The following is a 21,172-nucleotide window of genomic DNA, read 5'->3' on the forward strand; positions in this document are numbered from 1 at the left end:
CCAGCTGTATGGCTATCATGAGGACGGTCTTGAGAGAAAAGGTGCGGTCACAGAGGTCAAACAGGTCTTCTAGACTGGGCCCGAGTAGCTCCAGCACCATGGCATTGTATTTCCCACAAGGACCAAAGTAGTACACCTGAGGGATTCCCTCTGTGAAGACATACACACAACATATGAGGTTAATGGGCTTTTGTAAAATCGTGTCCTATAAATTACATAACAACAATACAAGTGCTTTATGGGTTAATATGGCATATAGGGAAAAAAATCACTGTGGACACTAAAGCATGGCTTTCACAGTCATAGGTTCATTCACAGATAAGACTACAGAAAAATACAAAGGTACCCAGAATCACACTGAGTCAAGCACAGCACTGTAAAAGTTATGTTGTATGCAAGTTAATAAGAACTTTCTGAAAATGTGGTCAGTTTCTCAACTTTGTGTTGCCTAAGCACCAGTTTCTTCTGAATCTTTGTGTTCAATGATGTCAATGAAATAACAATTTTATATGACACACGAACACAAACAATGTTACATTTGTGCCGCCCACTTGTAGTATTTGTGCAAAAGGTGCCCTAGTGCATTCATGAGAAGCAGGAGGAGGAGCGTATATATTAACACTACAGTAGTGACAATGTACACATCAGTCTGATTACCTCAACAGGTTTGTCAGAAACAGAATGACTTGGTACTTCTTTTCATGTGCAGTAGAATTAAAGGGAAAGGTATCTACTGCAAACAAACTACTGCACCACACCCATTTTAAGGTTGTGTATAGGGCTTCTGAAGAATGTGGAAGGATCAACTTCGCAGCATGCACTATCACTGTTTTGACATTGGGACAGGGTGTGGCAACAATACTAAAGTTCCCCTTTAGGGATTGACCTGATGAAGCTGCTTGGAGGAGCAAATCCAGATGCCTCACTTCAACCACTTTGAATGAAAAAGACCTGGATGACTGAGAATCTTCATCAACATGCTCTTAGGGGTTTAATAAGGCAGTGACCTATGACTAATTTTGCCAAAAATATAAGTATATATCTGTAAAAGGAAAATTCGCTTGGCCTCAATATCGACTGTAACTAGCCGTTTCAAAGTGAACTGTAGTGTAAGACTAAACTGACAATACCAAGCAACAGCTGACTGGAAAATAGATAATTAGTAGTATGCAGTGGTGACAAAAACATACTTGTTTATCTGGAATTTTGTAAATGTCAGTGTTTCTGTAATGTGGACATTTTGGAAAGTTGTAGCTTAACACTTCCTCTACCACCAAAACCACCAGTACAGAAAAGGCCACCAACTTAAGCGTTAACACATGACATTTAAAAAAGGCCTTAATGATAAAGAGATGAACCCAGCTAATGTATATGTGTAAAAAAATACTGTAACTAAATGTGAGCAATGACAAGAGTTGAGGATGGGTACCGCTGATAGATATGCATGTGCTTTAGTGCACCTGTCTGCACTTAGTCTGTAGGATTTCCCTGGTAATGATGGCCATGACAGATGAGGCAGTGACAAGTGATCACTGGGAGGCTGACTCATCAAACTTGGCCTAAATCTAGAGGGCATTCAAAGCATAGTCATCACAAGAGGAGAATGCAGTTTGTATTATAATCTGCTGGTCAATGTGAGACTAGTTGTTTCTATTGCAGCTGCGACAGAACTGACTGGCAGTTCTGTGCCAGGAGTACAACTTTATGAAAATTTATGAAAATTGTTATTATATCATCATGAATAAAACAGAAAGATAAGGGCCCTGTTGGGATAATTGCTGTGAATTCAGGCTGTTACAGGGTTTTTGTGGGTAAAGCATGGTTGAAAATGCTCTGGATTTCACTGCAAGCCTACATCAGTGGCTCTCTGACCCCCGCTGTCTTGACAATTTGAGACAATCCAACCCATTGTACTGTACTGTACTATGTGCAGACCTTCTTAGGCAACACAGTAATAGGCAAAGCTGCATCTTGGTAGCTAAAGAGAATGCTGCCCTACAATAAAATGTCAGAGTTAAGGGCCAAAGAAAAGGCTGGAGAAGAGAAGATACGGTCAGGGAGCAAGGGAGAGTATTAAAGATTTAGATTGAGTGGTAGAATGGAGTGCACTGGGAGGAGGAGAAGTGAGTTCCATTAGACCTAGTACTCAGAAGATGTTCTCACAAGGTTGAAATATGATCAGCAATTGGACTTCAATAGGCTGAGCCTGGAGCTCAGCCTACTCACAATGGCCTAGACTTTTTTTAGCCATAGGAAAACTGTCGTCATTCCCTATCACGCATGTTTATATCACGCTGCACAGAAATAAATTTGCTTTCTGAAACTAACATTTGCATAAAAGTAACAAGAAAAGCCTACATTGGCATGCTGAAATTAGTAATTTGGTTTCAGTCACAGGATTTTTAAAATGGAGTCATGATAAAATGTAATGATTTACTATGTACTACTTGTTAAAAAAAACAGGGTAAAGTTATAGCTGATTAATTAAACCTGTAAATGTCACACATTTACAACATCGTGTCTTAGTGGTTGCTGTATTGTGTGAAGTGTAGCTGCACTGTAGCTTCTGACAACGCCACAGTTTTAGCACAGAGTTGTTAAAATAATCTTATCAGTCCAATGTAGACAATTCTACACAGCAGTAAGCACATAAAACACGATTTTTTTTGGGTGGAGTGTGTGGGTGGCATCAACATGGCATGGATGGAGTGTCTAACATCATTATGCAGAAGGATCAGTGCAGCTTCTGTGCACACCATGCCATCAAAAAGCTTGATGTCTGTCTATATGCAAAGGCATGCCAAAGAACATCCCTGAATAGTGAAAAGACCTCCCTCTCATTTCATGACACTAATTACAACATTCATGCAATCACACATGCGTGACGGCAGGAGCCAAATCAGCCTGTGAAAAGCCATTAAATGGTAGCTGGTCTATATAAAGTGGACAATTGTATCTAAGGCCACCACCCTGACTATAGTCACTGGAGAAGCAGAGAGAAAGTACTGTATCTATTTTAGTATTTAGTGAGAATCCCCTTTTACACTGGGCAGAATAGACCCATTAACACCTGGTATTATCTCCAATAATACTCCCAAGTTTAATGACTATGGTGGCCAGAGGTCTTCATTGGCTCCAATTCTAATAGCCAGTGGCAACTGTCACAGCTGTTTTGTTTCCACTGGCACATTTTTAATAACTACATATGGTGATTTGTAGTATTGCTTGTTACCAGGAGAAACCTTTATGCAAGATCCTTTGACAAATTCTCACAAAAATCTGTGAAGTGGGAGGCAGGATTGCCAACAGCTGGGATCAGTTTGGGACAAGAGAGAATTAACAGTGTGCAGATAAGCTCCTCCTGGGCGTTGAGCACTGAGTAGTCCATGCTGTGACATATCTGAGGCTTGGGTTGGGGGCAGGACTAACAGGGTCACATGTCCCCATTTAGCCAAGTTGACAACATAAGTAGATTTAATCTATCGCCTTGATTCCTCTCTTGCTAGACGGTCAAGTGAGCCTTCCTGTCATATCCTATAGTGGCTTTCAGTCTGTTCATTTGAGTTGTAATATTCAAGGAAGATAGAGGTAGACATAACTTATGATCTCATTGAGTGGTGCATACTGTCGCCACTTGATGAACTGGAGCAATTTCTTTATGTGTAAAAAAGTAGCTAGATTATCACAAGCAATAAATATTTGCTTGTTTTATTAAATCTAAAAAGACTGAAACAAGATGGCTGGTACATGTTAATGTAAAGATCACTGTGACTGCATTGCTTTTTTGGATGAAATAGACAATATGCTTCAGTAGAAAGACCCCTGGCATGTCAAAAAGATATTCATATATCTTCATATTCTGTACGTGTCATAACTTACTTTAGTACTTACTTTTTTATATATATATACACATACACACACACACACACACACAGCGACGTAACTTGCAGTATTCCTGGCAAAAATCATATCAACATTGATGTTATGATTTGTAGATATTTCCGTGTATCTGTAAACTTGCACCGTACCTGTGTAAATTGTCTGTTCTGCGAAAAGGAACAAATCTGTTAAATATTTATAATATAAAAACATAACCACAGACCTAAGCCATCAGTGGTCTCAGGAGAAGAAGGGATGACTTAGATGTGTTACATGCATCAACAACGCCAGAGAAAGACAAGCTGAAACTGGAGGAGTCGCCTGCTACAATTATGTATATGTGAGCATGCATTGTGTAAGATTAGCTGACAGATCAGTATGGCAGATTAAAACAATAACAGCCATTAAGAAAAGCAGGAAACACCCAGCCAGGGAGGCAACGTAAAGAATGCTTCACTGCAATGTGCTGGCAGCACGCAGTCAATCACCGAGGAAGAGGGTAGTGTGACCAGGGAGACTAAGGAAGTGATCCAAGTAGACACCATAATGGCCCTGAATGCTTGTAGATGGCCAGCTATAAATAGTCAAGGACTGCCCGAATGCCCCACCTCCTTATCAACACGAGGGCTTTTGCTGTGGCACAAGGAGCCAAGAAGCTGGCACGTGTCACTAAATTAGACCAAGACACGCACCCGCATTTCAGCTGACAGAGTGGAGAGTATCCACTGCAATAAGAGGACCTAACATTACTCCTCAATAGTGTTAGAATGACAAGCACAACTGCCCTCATAAATGTGCAGAGTAAGATTTTTTTTTTCCATTTCAATATTACACACTCAGATAAAACAATGTACCGGTAGCTTTAAAAACCATCACGTGTACATTCGGTTTCATGAGTATTTTGGAATGGAGTCTAGTCAAATTTTCTTCATCCAGTTTCTGTTTAGAATATCCCCATTCATATGAACAGAGTGGCCAAAATAGAAACACCCGTGTCAGTAGAATGTAATACAATACAACAGTTACAAAACTGCACACTCCAGAATATCGCTGCCACAGTATCTGCTAAACTGTTTTAACCAAACCTGGATATTATCCTTTATAACAAGATTTACGGCAGGCCTGTTGTATCAGACTGCACTGGCTTCAACTGCATGACTTCACCACCAATGACACCAAAGACAAAACTCATCTCTTATGCAGATTATCAGAGAGCAAGTGAGCTTACTTTAGGGTAAATTATGTAATAAATGCAAATTGGGACTTTATATCAGTATACACTGAATTATAAATGACTTGGTCTGGGATCAGACACAAAAAATAACTGAAAGGGACATGTGGGTGTGGGTGGTTGCAGCACGAAAAACAGCAAGAGTGGGAGACGGTACAGACCTCTTGTCTGTATCTTTTGCTCTTGTAAATTCAACCATGTTGTGGGGACCTATTTGCACATAGTTCTTGTATAATATATTGTGCCATAACCATTATGAGACAACTAACCTAAACAAACACCTGCCACCCCTTATCTTAAACAAACGTGACAGGTGACTCCTTCCACACAACCCGGGCAGGCAGGCATTGCTGGGAAAGAAATAAAGTCCCTTATATCCGCCTAACTTTGCTGCCTCCCTGGTCAGCCAGACGGATCAAAGAGCTGCTGCCCTGGAGCCACTGCCATGCATCATAGCACATCAGCATGCTCTGGGCAGTGTTGTAGGAGAGAAAAGACTATGGGTACATCTGAGGGGGAATTAGAAATATCAGAAGTGGGCTATAAAAGCATAGTATGAATGTAGGAAGATAAAGAAACATATACAATGAAATTCAGCTTTAAGGAGAATGGAGATGTGTCTGGGATGTGTAGATACTGTAAATATTAAAACAGAGGTGTCACATTACAGAGACGGAAAGAGACTGCCAACTGAATACATAGAGGAAACAAGTCCACATGAAAACAATAGCTGCACACCAACTATACTGTAAATCCAACATCTGTATTAAACTATGTTCACTAAAATGTAGCTATTATTTCTTCCTAGATATAACACCAATGCTTTTTATTTACCAAAATGAAATATCATAAGATGATTGTGATAATAATAATGCTGCTTTTTCAACATCTCCACAACAAAAACAAGCTGAAAACATGTGAGAGGAAGTCATTTTCACATGTGAAGAGTGTTTTCACATTTATCCAACTGTGATTGGCTGTGTGTGTTTCTGAATATAGAGTGTGAATTTTCACTTGCTACCCAGTCCAAACCAGTGTTACTTACATTATATGCCATTTGTTCAGGGCTGCGTTTGTCTTACCTGAATTTCCCAACTGTTTGTAAAATCTATACTCCAAATGGAGCTGTGGTGCCCTGGACTTTATAGGTTCCTGGAAGAGAGGAGAGGAATGACACTGTTAAATATTACACTGCATGAAATCAGTCATCACACAATATGTGCAGGAATGTACAATGACATGCTGATTGTTTGCTTCAGTTAACTCTGCCTTCAGCATTATCAGTGGGGAAAATAGAAGCTCTCCTATAATTGAGGAAATTTTAAAACATCAATAGTGTGAATGGAAATTATAGACTTGCTACAACACCACAAAAGAACAAATGACTCTCTTAGGAGTCTTACCCCAAGTGAAGAAAGTAGCTTGTGAGTGACAACCATGCATTCACATCACCATGATGACCTCACAGTGCACTGAAATACCTACAGTACAAAGTTTTTAGTATTTTAAAGCCTAATAGAACATTAATTAAGTCCCTTGTCAGACTTGAGAGAGGATGAGGAGCAGATCCAGCTGGTGTACAGCAGGCTTTTGTGATGACAGGGCTGATAATCAACCACCAGAACATATTGTTCATTATATCTCAAGCTTCAGCTTTACAACCTAAAATGTAATCTGATTAACCCCACTCGCAACATGACAAGGGCATTATAGACAAACGTGCAGAGGATAGAACAAACACACAGCCAACTTAATGCCTTCCCCTAATCTTTAATAGCTGTGTCTCAGCCTGTGCTAAAGCCCTTGTCCACACCAACAGAATGCAGTCTCCTTTTGCAGCCCTGATAATTAATGCAGACTTTACATGGGTTCAAAACTTAGAGCTCCCTTTTGTCATAAGTCACAAGATTAAACTCTATTGTTTAGTAAACTGTAAATTAGTGATGAAAGCACAAGTGCTAGTAACTAGTCAATTAGTCACAGTTATTCACAGACAAACAAAGCGATTTTTTTCCAAAACTTAAAAAAAAAAAAAAAAACTTTGTTATGCAGGAAAATAATCTAAAATGAAAACATCCAACAAGGTCAAGCATGGCGTGCAGATTCAACAAACTATTTGTAACTCTTGCATTTAGTTCCTCTCTGTGTTAAATTTGTTAATCTACACACAAAACTATGAAAGTGCCAAAAACTTTTTTTAGCCTAGCAACCTTTTGCTTAAGTAAGATTTAATCTTAGTACAAGTTTCCCATGTGCATCTAATTCCAAAGCACTTTTAAATGATAGAAACTGAGAGCTGAAAGGCTGTTAAGCTGCCACATTCACTCCATTAGGCCTTTATCAAATAAGAAGTGTTTTCTCCTCTGGTACCCTGCTAGCACATAGGAGAGAGAACGCAGAATATGAGCCACATTCAGCATAGTGAGGGACTTTCCATGCTTTTATGACAACCACTCTCAGAGCTATAAAATACCACTGTGGTTTTTGTTTACTGTTGCTTCATACAGTTTAGAAGGTTAGGCAGAATAAATAAATAAAAAACACAGCTCGACCTTGTTTTACTGTTGCTTTAAGCCCCACTACCACCCACGTAGCTCCTGGTTTAATGAAGGGTTTTGAGAGAAAATACAAATCTTCCTAATAATCATAATTAAATGATAGAATTAGGGGCATTTTCAAGCAACAGACATGCATATCCTCACCATAGACAAGTTATTTATCCCAGACTTCTTGAGCATTTCTCTGCATTCTGTTAATTTACTATGATGGATTCTTCTACTTCATGCAGGAGTGGCATTTACTAGGAAGCCACATGGGGAAATTCAAAAGTTAGAACTAATGAAGCTGCTTGGAGGAGCAGCGAAACATCTTCAAGAAAACTTTACAAGTCCAGTTGCCTCGCTTCAACCTTCTGAATGTGATGTGGTTAGATAATTCTGCTATTAAGCTTATAGTCATTTGAACAGACTTCAAAATGACATAATAAAGCTGATTGATATAATCTACAGTGCCTGTTGGTAATCTCTCTGACACTACCTACATGGTTTTCTATACATTTCAGAATCACGTGCCTAATGTTAACACAGAAGATGGCCTGAGAAGCAATAGGCTATTGTAGAAATAGAAGTTGAGAGTGGAAGACGGGAGGCTATGCAGAGGAGTGGAAGCCTGTGGGAAGCAGACACGTGACTAGTCAGAGAGGTGGAGTGGGGAACTGCTGTAGCGTCACCAACCTCCCACATACAAACGGACAACAAGCACGTCTCACACAAGTCATGCCACGCCAGAGACGACGGGGAAGAAAAAAATATATGAAATATATAAATAATGAATAAAAACAGATGGCATCAAACCACAGGACCCTTTAAAACAGCTTACAATAGGAAACAGAGGCTTATGGCAGCTTTACGTACTTAAGAGTCATCTCTATTCCAGATGGGCTGAGTATGGCTGTGTACTTATGATATGCTTCCTATGCAAACATGCTCAGAATAGGTGCTAATGTAACTGTGGCATTAGAGGGCTAACCCTTCAGAAGCAAAATAATAAAGTGGAGTAGATGTAGGGTGTGTTTCACCTTAAATTATATCTAGAAATATACCAGCTAGTCGCATAATAATAAACTTTATGATTTAGCCCTTAACATTTATTTGTTTGTTACTTAAGTTGTGGTCACTGTGTGTGGTATCATGCAGCAGAACAGCATTTTGCCAAGTGTGCTGGCCTGTGTCCAGGGCAGCTGACCGACAGGCCAGAAGGGCCCTTCCCTGTCTGACCTGCTGCTACAGTAACCTCTCCACCTCAGCTGTTCCACACTGCAGCCATGTGGGTTCAATTGTCTTTATATGATAGGGATCTGCTTTGAATCAAGAAAAAAAAGGGAATTTCAGCTTCATGGGAACCTATATTCTAGACCACAATTAAGTCACAGCTGCATTCTAAGGGAGAGATGAAATTTCACAAGCTTACTCAGTTTGGTAACATAAATTAATCTTTATTAGGTACCGTCATGACACTAGCTACTAGGAAGACACAATAATATGTCCTAAAATTAGTGACCGCTTCTGTGATGTATTAGGTTATAATAATGAAACAGTAAAATAGTAATAGTAAAATTACTCTGGCGATTGAAGGGGAATATAAACAATGATAAATGTCTTACATTAGCTTGTGCTCACTGCTAATAAGCTTACAGATTTGTTGATAGTAGTGCTATCAACCCGAGTAAAATCAAATCCTGTTGCTATAACAGCCAGGATGGGCGATGAGATGAAACGCTACATGCCATTTCAAGGATCACTCTTAAAACACTTGAAGCTTGTGCAAAATATGTGATTATGTCATCACGGATTAGGTGGTGGTTTCTGCATTTCAGCCTGCGGTAACCACCAATGACTTGCCTGGATGGAGCAAGCCATCAGCACCACACAAAGTCCTTTTCCTGGGATTAACCAACTCTGCATATGATGTCATCATGGCTAAATCTGATCTCTGCTCCAACACAGCTGAGAAAGATCAGAACTGACCTCAGCAACTGGATGCAATAAGAGTCACCAGAAGAAGAGGATAAAAGGAAACTATAAATGATGGATGCAATCAGAAAAAGAAAAAAATGATAGAAACTAACATGCAAAAAAACCACAGAAAAAACAGCCTTCGTTTTTACAGATCTAGCATCTAGTCAGTACAGCATATGTGCACAGTATGTCCACATTAATAATCCCAAATGTTCTGACCAGAATTAGTAAGTATTCAGCAAACTTTTTCTGTGGTCAATTCCCATTGTTTTTTTGCAGTATGTTAATGGCATAAAAAATAAAGTCATTTCTACACATGAGGCACCATGTTGTGATGAAAGAAAAAAAAGTTGTCCTCTGACCCTACAATGAATATCACGCATGTTAAAAATAGCATGATACAGTAGGTGACAGCTGGGATGATGTAATGAAACACATAAATAAGGTGATATTTGGAGTGTGTATATGCATACTTATGTGTACCACATCCAGGGGAAGAGAGCCAGCATTATGCATAAGGCCCAGAATAGACACTGACCTTTGCCTGACTCCCAGTAAAGCATTTCACAATATGCAACTGGAGATGTTGCTCATCTCATCTTAGACAGAGCAACTCAAATGTCAACATAGTGCATCTTTACTTGAAAGCCTTCATATTAGAATCAAAGACACTGATAGATGATCTCTGTGAGGCTAAGAGAAATGGAAATGGCAAATGCATCTGTGTTTATGGTCAGCAGTTGAGAAGTGGTGTTAAGGAGGGAGCAGTGGCAGACAGCAACAGCTTGCTGGTGTCCAGAACTTCTCCTATTTCAGTTCAGATTTAACAAACACAGATGGAGCCATCAGCTGCTTCCCAGTGCTGATCACTGGGAACTGCTGGAATTGGACAGGATTGGACAGGATTGGACATCAATTGTATGTTCTGGAGTTTGTTACCACCCGCCTATAGGAGAAATGTGGCACAAGAGGTAGTATGAGACTTTAACGGAATATCACATTAGCTCGTAGTCAAGATGGCTTCCATAGAAGTTGCAAAATGTTTGGTATTATCAAGGTATTGGAGACTTCCATGTAAAACACCACAGATTTGTTTCTGCAACATTACAAGAAAACCCCACAGGAACCATCTTTATTTTGCCAGGTTTCAAATTTTTTTTACATTTTGGGATCACTCTCTAAACTACTACTACTATATATAGATGTTTATAAATAAACTATATAATTGACAATGGTACAGTTCTATTTTTATGTTTCTGTAAGCCGTGTACCTAAATAACCTAAATAAAAAGCTGCCCGTATTATCTCTGTCATTAATCATTTGGTCTATATATCTTATGTCAGGGCCATGCAGCACCATATTTGAATTGGTAAGAAGCAGCTTTAATTGTCAAACCTTGCCTTTTTCCCTTGCAAAGCAAATTCAAAAATAAATCTGAGGTCAGTCTGGCTCCTGTTCTTTTTTAAATTATCATCATCTGATTCTGGTTTGGTTATTTTGGCTCAGGTTCGCCACTTCAATTACAACGCTGTAAAAACAGTCAAAACAGATCAGTAAAGTGTAAATTCATGGCAGTCACTATAACCAAAGAAAGACAAACTGGTGACTATTGCTACAGACTTGAACATTAAGAAATACATTTAAGAAATACAAGTTGCACAAGAGTGCAGCTCATTAAACATTTTCAATGGAAAATTTGACTGGTGCTTTGAAACGATCTAGGATGTACGTTCAGAGGGTTCAATTACACAGCAAACACTATTCTGTAGCAAACACACCCTACTCCATATTCAAACCTATGTTTTTGTGCAGTCACCATTTGTACTTACTGTATTCCTAACAGTCTCTTGATTTAACTCCTTTTCTGTGCAGGTTTTGTGACTGTGACTAAATCTTCTCAAAGAAACATTATGTCTGTGTGAACATACTGTGTTGTTGCTGACTGCTGGTTCATTAGAGGATTAGCTAGTTGACTGAAGGTAGGCTTTTACATGGTGTTGACATCCAAGGATTTATTCATTCAGGCTGCCCAGCATGCACTCAAGAGAGCCCAGGCAGGGTAGGGAAGAACTTAAATCGTCAAAATGTCACTTTAATTCCAGCCAAACATGCTGATAGCGCTTTTGTGCCTTCACAGTTTTTCGACAACTGCCTCATGGCGAGCTGGTGTAAGCTGCTGAGCTAGACTGTAACAAGAGCTGCCTATCATGCTTCAGTGGGAGGCACACAGAAGAACAACACCTCAGATTTCCATCAGAATATCACGACTGACCACTACTGTGATATTCAATCACATAAACCACTTTACTCATATGCCTCTGCATCTCTGACTCAGCCACACAATACAAGGTCCACCAGAGACCATGCCCCTTCACAGGACAGCATCTGTATTGGCTCAAACACCCAACCACCACATCACTGACAACCAAACTTTATCAAACATAAGCCATAAATGTGTATTAGGTAAGTTTAAAGGCGAGGCAACTGGACTCATCCCACAGTACAAAACATCTTGAGTTTATCATCTTGCGCTATGAGTCCACTTGTCTCGATTTAAACATGACATAACATGACCTGGATGAAGGAGAGCATTTACAGATTTATTAGTTAAATTAAGCAGACAATAATTTGTAACAACAAAATGTGGCAGGTAGCGTTTGCCCAGTACATTCTCTAGTTTGTTGTTGTTGTCATTGTCATTAATTTGTTCAATTGAAACTACATAACCTGTAAAAGAGGTTTCAAAACAGAAGTATCCAAAATAATGTGGAGCTGATGGTATCTGGTAAATTAAAGGGACGACACATTATTAACATGTGACCTGTAGCTCATAAAAAATTTAATTAATGAAGCCTGAAAGATTTAACTCATGTTCAGTTTGTTTTAATTACTTGCCATACTGAATTTAACCAAGCTATCCAATTAAGCTGTCTTGAACTTGTGTGAAAAAAATGTGATTTCTTCACATACCAAAAAGACAACTTTCCAAACAGCAAAAAGACAGTCCAAGACTTTTGATTTCTCTTCATCTAAGTAAACATCTTTATTGAGATATAAATGGCACACATGCCAGCAAAACACACAAATCAGACAACCAAGAGTTAAATTATGTAGCATTGTCCAACTCCTGTAATTAACTGTAGCTTCAGCTGATAAAGCCTGACACTGGCACTAGTCCTTTCCCCCAGAGCAATCAAGGTCGTAGTCTAAGAATAAGAAGCCTGGACTAAGTCTGCACTTTCCTAAAGCAACAGGCAATTTCAAGTCAGAAATATGTCCTCGCTTTGAAAGAAACACTGTCAATATAAAACACTGGCTGGTACATGGCCAGCACACAATGCACAGTAGGCACAGTGTTTACTGTGTTTGTCTCTCTAGATGTTCTCCAATGTCAACACCCTCTCACAGGGCTATATGGAAGCACTGTACAGGAAGTATCAACAATAGCATTTGCTTATCTCACAAGATATTACAGCCACTCATCATGATCAAAAACAGAGGAGTCTCATTACTGATAATAACAAATCAGCAGGCAGCAAGGCACACAAATATCTCAAATCTGTCACTGAATGGTCAATCACAATAATTATATCAGACCGGTTAAGTTTGTTTTTGTCTGCACGATGAACCGGTGAAAACCCAACACAAAGAACAATAAGGGGGCCAAAAAAGAGCAGATGACCTTGATAAGAGAAACTGAAGACAACAAGAGTGTCGAATGTGTAAAATGCTTCAGGGACAAAGTTGATTAGATGGCCATTTTCTCAGTGGACAGTTATGTCACCATGCCAGGGAGTGTACTGATGGGGATGATGTGTCATTTTACCCTTTGAATGAGCGTGACGATTAGATTTCTAGTTTCTGTAGTAAGGACCAGCAGCAAGCGAACATTAATGGTAGTGTTTCTTTAAGACGCTGGGATCTCCCCACGGGAGCAAAGCCTGCAGTGTACTTACAGCAGTGGCTATACGGTCCTGCTTCCATCACACAGGCGTTTGTCAGTGTGAGAAAGCACCCAGCTGAACCAAAGACTGAACCACTGTGTGTCGACAAGGCCTGCCAACAAAGACGACCTTTCAGCACTCAGCAGTTTCCCTCTTCTCTCTTGCTTTCTGCAGCAACATTTGCAGCAGTTTTACATCCACTGGCAGGGGATCTGGTAGTGCAATGGCCTCCCACACATCTCTATCTCTGCAATCACGTGGTGAAGCAGGGTGACACTGGCATTCACCTTTGTCCCAGGTGCAGACAAATGCCACACAAATGCCCAACTGCACAAGATATTCAGAACATAAAAGACAGCTAAAGATTAATCAACATGTACGGGCCAACATTTACAACATTACTATAAAGAAGCCAGGTTAAAAATAATTTAACCAGCCAGATAATACTTGCTATCCAAACAATGTTTCTTTATTAGTTTCCTGGTAGATCAACAACTTTTGTTCAAGTAATAATTTACAAACATCATTAAAGCTTCACCGAGAAGAGTTGATCACTTATGAGCCACTACTTCTACTAAATGTATCCAGTATTTTTTAAAAAAAAGCAGCTGACAGATTAATCATCATCAGGTATCAATTTCCTTATGCCATACATTGCAGCTAATATTTTGGACTACAAGTGAACCATTATCGCTTAAGTGACTGGCAGACAAAGGAGGACAAACCTCTCACGTTGAGCATGTGTTGGCAGGTGGTAGTAGATAACAGGGCTGTTATTTGTTTTAGCCCATAAGGAAAGGCTCAGTAACAGCCTCTGACAAAACAGAAGCCCCACTAGACTGGCAGTGACATTCACTGGGTTACCCCGGGGAGCTGTGAGATCAGGGACAGACAGAAACATGTGGATGGACAACTGCGCGAGAGTCTGGGTTAACCCGAGAATCAACAAGGGAGAATCTCTCTCCTGTCAGGCTAGTAGGGGTGTGCCATCTAAGGCACCTCACGATTCGATTATGATTTGGGGTGCTACAATTCCTGTCACAAAAATCGGTTTGTCCACTTATGCTTAATCTCCGAGTATAGACTGGAAACTACATAGGTGTATAATGAAAATATATCTTTAAAAATATATATTCTTTAAAAGAGACAATAATTATTATCATTAGAGAGCAACTAGTGTGTAGCTCTAAAAAATACAATTAACAACAAGACCACACAAATGTAAAGTAAGCACCCAAACTGATGCCCTAAATAAACCTGACTCCTCATAATCAGGCCAAACTATTAGCCAGCCCTTGTTGAGCTTGATGACATGCTTCCTCTTCTTTCCATTATACATTTAGATAAATGCTGGGTCCAGTGGGCCACACGATCCATGCAGCAGTATGATGGCTCTAATGCCAGATCCAGATATAGCTGGACACCATGGGGATAAAAATACCCCAACAGATGGGAGGGTTCACAGGCAAAGGGGGAGAGGCAGCAAGCACAATTAAAGATTTCAGAGGAGAGGAGAGCTGCAATTACAGCTGTTTGCTAACCTCTGCCTTCCATGTGGTTAGCAAAGCTTTCAGTGAATGCCCATTCAGAGATAATGACCTCCCTGAGAGATAGAAATGTTAAGAATAATCATAGATAGGACAGTGTAGCTGCGGTGATTATGACGCCTAGCCAACATTAGCTTCAGTGTAAATACTTTGCTTACATGAGGACATTGAGTTGTATCAAAGTGCTTCAAGTGGCAGCACATTTATAGTACAGAAAAATGTGTGAAAAGAAAAGTTGATGTGCTGAGGAAATGGTTGAGCAGTCCCTTACTGCCTCGGAGTCTAACAACCAGAAAACAAACAGGCCTTGACATTTCATGTGGTTTTTCACAGCCTGTCTGAATGCTACGAACCAGCACTGCTAAAAAAGTGTTCATGCTGACACCAAACAAAGAGACTGTAATTATTGATTGCTAATGAGGCACAGTGTGCACTTATTAAATAAGAGCCTGTACATGTATTTACATTGTTATTTTTTTTACTTGTTACTTCACTGACAAAAAATGTAGATGACAGTTTAAAAGAAAATATTCTTTTACTGATGTACATCGAGTGACTCATTTCATAAGACCTTCAAGGCACAAATTCAACCACACAGAAGCCATTTTCACACAGAGATTGCGATATAAAGTAAACTAAAGTACCCTCTCTATTCTGCCCCGGCTCACCTTTGCTCATTTACAAATTACTGCCTCTCTGCACGCTTTCAAAGGACATGTTAGCATTGCACAATCAGTGGCGTGCTTCGTGTATATTGTTGTCTCTAGTGTTCCACCGTGCCGACTTGACCATTCACACAGCCGTCACTGCCTGTCGCCATCACAGAGATTTAACAAAATGTTTTGCTCCAACTACATGCATTTCACAGAGAACAGTAAGATGCATTAAGGTGAATGTGAAGCAATGTGTTGAACAGGCCATGTGAACAGGGCTATTTAAAACCAATCTGAGGTGATGATAAGGCAGACTTCTAATGTAACCCCTCTTCTTCAAAAAACAAATAAGACATGGATCAGGATATGCTGAGACTAAACTGGGCAATGTTTGCCTCTGTGATAAACACAAGCAGAACATGGTTGACTCATTAACAGAACATAAAAGCAAGCTGTGGGAAAGGGGGGGTGGAGAGAGAGTTCCTACTTCCTGTCTCTCTTGCTCCTAGGTCAAAGAGTCAATTGCACTCAACTTAAAAATCTATTTAAGTCTAATCTTTTAAACAAATTTCACAGAAGTGAAGCTGTGCATTTCATCTTAGGATGTAAAGTGATAGTAAATATATATATACCAAAATGATGGTGTATGATGGTATGGTGCACTTACCAATTTGATGGCCACATATTCGTTAGTATAGAGATTTTTTCCCAGCCGCAGCTCTCCAAAGTTCCCACAGCCGATTTTTTTGCCCACACGGAAGTTTGGGCCAACCATAAGAACTCCAGAATTGGTCCCTGAACTCCTGCCCCCATGTCCAGTCCTGCTGCCTGCCGTCTTAGACATCTTTTTCCCTTCCTCTGTCTCTCCCTTGCCCCCTCTCTTGTCAAAATCCATAAGCTTGTGATACCCTGGCCTCTCCACGGTTATTCTCCAGCCATGCAAACCACAGAAACTCCAATAACAACGATGGAGCAGACTTTAGGGAGGGAAGGGAGATAAATCTCACAGGATAGAGGAAAGGTGTTGCTGTTAAAATGCGCAGTGGCTCAGAAGACACTTGAATGAGCTGAAAGTGTGGCTGAAATGACCCGTGTCTCTGTCAGACAGCTTATCCCTTCTTTTCTTCGTGTTCCTTGTTTACCACAGGGGTTTCTTTCTTGTGTGTTTCTCTGCCTTCAGTCTCAGAGTAGCATGTCCATGCCTGACAGATAGGCAGGCTGAGCTAGGATGTGCCCAAAGACACACCTGAAATACTAGTCATAAAACAGCTCTCCGGAACCCTGCTACTGCATCCACAAGGCCACTTGGGAACATCTCCTGGAGTGCCTCATTCCTTCTAGTCAGCCTTCAGTGACATAGTGGACACACTCCATGTTGCAAGCCCACAGCGGAGGCAACCCAGAGTAAGAGAAAAGGCAGTCGGCAGGACAGGTGACAGGTTGATTGGATGTCAGCTGGGTTATCTGCAGAATCAAAAACAAATGGAAATCAGTCCATGGATAAAAATGCCATTTGTCTGTGTAGACTGTAACAAAAGGCCAGGTCATCGCTCACATATAACCTCAGTTATTACTTACTCTTTCTTTGATGCTTATAAAACACACACTAGATGCAAATTATATAACATGAGCATTTGTTATCCTATTGTACACATAGTGAAGTAGTAACTAGTGCTATATAAACAATTTCTAAAGCAATCAAAGAGCCAAAACCTGACAAACCAATCATTATCCTTTCCCACGTCATTTGGAGGACATTAATTGATTTATTTTTTTAAGAAAAAAGGAAAACCTTTTACTTGAATATCAAATTATGTCTACTGTGTTTCTTCCTTACTACAGCTAAAATGAGATCTTGATGGAGACTGGCGCAAAGCAAATTCAATAAAGTAATCAATAAGAAAAACAAGCAGAAAAATTCCACTGTGAACCTCAGACATGGGAAAAATCTCATTTACAAGTAACCCTACTTTTGGAAAAGCCAAATAACAGTGCATGGATTACAACACGAATTATGTTATGAAACTCTGCTGAGGTAAATTCAGTTTAAGCCTTCAGCTGCTTTTGCAGAGGTGTCGATTATCAGATAAAAAGAAAATGACGGCAATGTAAAGACCTTCAGAGTTCTGCAAGAAAATAAATAAGAGGCCACGAAAAAAGTCTGAAATAGGATGCTTACCAGGAAATAGAAGGTATCAAGCTAGGCTGTATGCTATTACTGGAGGACATAAATTACAACCATAATATTCAGTTTTAACTGGCAGGGAAAATTGGCTATGCCTAAGCAAATAACACAAACAACCACATGGAGTCATTCTCTACTCAGATCCACTCTCTTAACTCCCCAATGTCCATGATCCAAGACGTTGCTGGTGCTGAGCAGAGCAGGTAATGCAGGCACTTGTGAGGGGCAGCTACTCTTTCCAATGGAAAGGCACTTACGCAGATCAATGCCTGCTGTAATGTCTCATCTCATCATAACATCTGCATCACTGGAATGGCCTTTTATTGGAGGGATTTGAGTAAGCTCTAGTCTACAGCTAGTTCAGTTTTAGCTAACAGACTATAACAGCATTATTAGTATAATTTTCAGTATGCTGGGCACTGATTTGTGTAAACAGTGTTTTTCCTAAATAGGTACCAAAGTCTAAAATCCCTTCAGGTGATTGTGAGTACTAAAAACAGACATAACCCAAACTTACACAGGGCCATACAGCCTTACACGAGGCAATACACACAACCAGATATTCTGTATGAAGTAAAATGAAACTAACCTTGCCACAAGATAAGCTGTATGATAACTGAGATGGGTAGAAAAACCATTAGAGCCAAAAGATTACAACAACTCCTGCAACAGCAGAGTGCACAAGGTGTAGCACATCAAGATACCTCAAAAGCAACACAACTCCGTGCAATTAAATCACAAGAACCACTATGTGTGTAGATGAGTAACGTGTTCTCTCAGGTAACTTTTGCTAGCCCCATTAGGCAAGACTGCCCCATTTCAGGAAGTTGAAAATTGTTTTTCATATCAGCTGTTTGGCGCGGCTACCGAGATGACTAAAACGTATTATGTGGGTGGCAATGAATTTCAAGAAACCAGTCAACAGTTAAGAAATCAAATACGACAAACCTGTTAAAGCGAAATCTTGAGGCAGACATTGCTCGTTAACCGCTACAATGTAGTCAATACAGCTAGCTAGCAATAACACGACAAAAGACTATTCAAACGTTAACAATATGAATCCAGATACCGACAGGTAACACTCTGCTGACAATAAGCAGTTGTGTCTACACCGGGATGGCAAATATTCCTCGTCGTAGGTTGAAGTTCTTGCCGTTTTGAGCTAATGTGAATGATAGCTAACAGCTAACTGGCTACCGAATGGAGTCTAACAGCTGTCATCTGGCGTCAGTTTTGGGTGATTCCACGTACTCGCTTCCTATACTTGTTACACGGCCTTTGTTTTCCGATGCGATAACAAAAACAAGAAAAAAATGCATTTTTAGTAGTAAATGCCGTCGGTAAGGTCTCCAAACAAGCTAGGTTTGACATCAGACTAGCCGGTTGCGGACAAGGCCAGATACTCTCAGGCTATCCTGGCGATGGCTGGGAAGCTCAAGATAGCTTGGTATCTTTCAATTGCAGCTTATTGGATTCTGTCAAACGAATGTCTTAACTATACATACAGCATTTAAGTACCTATTAATCTATCGCGGATGTTTATTCCCACTGTTGGCCAAGCATAAACGTCACACTGCTGTATTAAGCTAACCTAGCTAGTACCTACCAAAAACACCGTTCTTTTTGGCCCAACGCCTGACAAAAAAAACAGCTAACGATGTTACGTTGACTAATCTGTTAACAACACAGCATCAAAACAACACGGACTAAACGTTAGCAAAGCAATGCAATTTGAACAAGTCGAAGAGGGACAGAGCATAAAATATTCATTGATTGACATCCTCTATGCTACATATACCTGGCTAGTTAGTAATGCTTAATAACTGAGAAATTACACGGTCCCAAGCGACGCGATTACTAATGTTATCGTATGAAGCCGCAAAATGATAAAAGGGGTGGTTGATTCACCTGACTATGTCGTTTTTCACTTCAGATTCCAGCTACAGCCATAACCCCGACCACTGCCGGGCAACTCCTTAATCCTGAACAACCGACTGCACACCAAACGGCTGCCTGGGATCTCTTACCGCTTAGCTCACTAGCTAGCCATTTAGCAAGCTAGCACACGAAACACTGGCAAGTACGGCAAACACTCGGCATCTTTTATAAACCACGGGTTGCAAATAAAATTGTGTCACCACAACAGTGTAGTTTACCTTTAAATAGTAGCTATCGAGACATAGTCAAAGTCATGGTTCTTCGTTTATTGGTGCTTTTCCCTTTTGGTTTCTCTTGTTCTCAAGTTGCTATGATTTCACTGTTGTCTCTTTAAGCCTCCCTCAGCTGCACAGCGTCACGCTGGCCCCCACAGCACCGCGCTACGCAAGAAAACAGACGCAGCTGCTTTAGTGAATAGCACAACATCAGGCGTGCGCAGCTCTGCTCTGACGGAACTGTCTTTGTGCGCGTTCATTACAACTGGAGCTAAAAGGATGTGAAAACAATCAAATGTAGAACACCTAGTGAAAACATGCAACACATCTCTCTTTATCCTAACTCCTCTATTACTTAACTTACTTTTAAAGAGCGTATTTATATTCAGAAAATCAGAGAACTAGCCCTACAGAAAAGCAGTGTGAAAAATAATTTGATTTTCATTTCACGCATTTTTGGACACCTCAACATGCCCCAAAACTCACCAAACTTGGTAGAAAAATTAATTTGGCTGAAAAAGTTTTGAAGTTTTGAAACGCACATGGGAAAATGGCTCTATAGCGCCCCCTAACGTGTAGCCCCTCTGTTGTAGCTTGGTACGTTGCCATGTCAACAGTCTACTGATGTCATGGAAGGAGACAAAACGAAAATCTCTGACTTTCATTAATGTGAAACACGTTTGCATGTGGAGGAAAGGCCAACCCCACAGAGAGAAAAATCCACGATTTAAATATGCTTATGTGTGGGTGGACTGGGCCAGCTAACTTACTAGCTCCATTGTTAGCTCGCTGTACGAAGCGAAAATGCTGAGTTGACGTAATTTAAAATATCGATTCTTAAAAAACTTGGATCGATTCAGTCGCCAAAAATAAAATAAAATAAATAAAATAAGAATTTTATGTGTAGCCGCCTCTAAGGTGTAGTCAGGGGGATAATGTATAAGTAACATTATTAGTTCAAGGTTAGCTAGCGTTTGATAGCCCTACGAAATCCACAATGCTAAGTGTACACAGTCTGCAACCATAGTACAATAGTACAATCCTAAGAAAGCATCTCATAAC

General features: G+C 40.1%; 1 protein-coding gene across 4 annotated transcripts in view; it reads right to left on the reverse strand.

Annotated features, from left to right (window-relative positions):
• The window catches only part of csnk1g2b (casein kinase 1, gamma 2b), a 29,348-nt gene extending 9,088 nt beyond the window's left edge, over positions 1-20,260 (reverse strand). For 2 of the 4 annotated variants that reach the window (XM_028403292.1, XM_028403290.1), the window contains exons 1-4: positions 20,114-20,260; positions 16,440-17,236; positions 6,193-6,262; positions 2-150 (exon numbers count right to left, since the gene is read on the reverse strand). In XM_028403292.1, coding sequence (XP_028259093.1) covers positions 2-150; positions 6,193-6,262; positions 16,440-16,667 — 447 coding nt within the window. In that variant the 5' untranslated portion in view covers positions 16,668-17,236; positions 20,114-20,260. Of the gene's footprint in view, position 1; positions 151-6,192; positions 6,263-16,439; positions 17,237-19,865; positions 20,002-20,113 lie in introns of those variants that run through there. The other 2 variants (XM_028403291.1, XM_028403293.1) reach the window with 2 other exon arrangements.
• Between the last annotated feature and the right edge of the window lie 912 nt (positions 20,261-21,172).

The sequence above is a fragment of the Parambassis ranga genome, chromosome 4, assembly GCF_900634625.1.
Source record: "Parambassis ranga chromosome 4, fParRan2.1, whole genome shotgun sequence".
NCBI lineage: Eukaryota > Metazoa > Chordata > Actinopteri > Ambassidae > Parambassis > Parambassis ranga.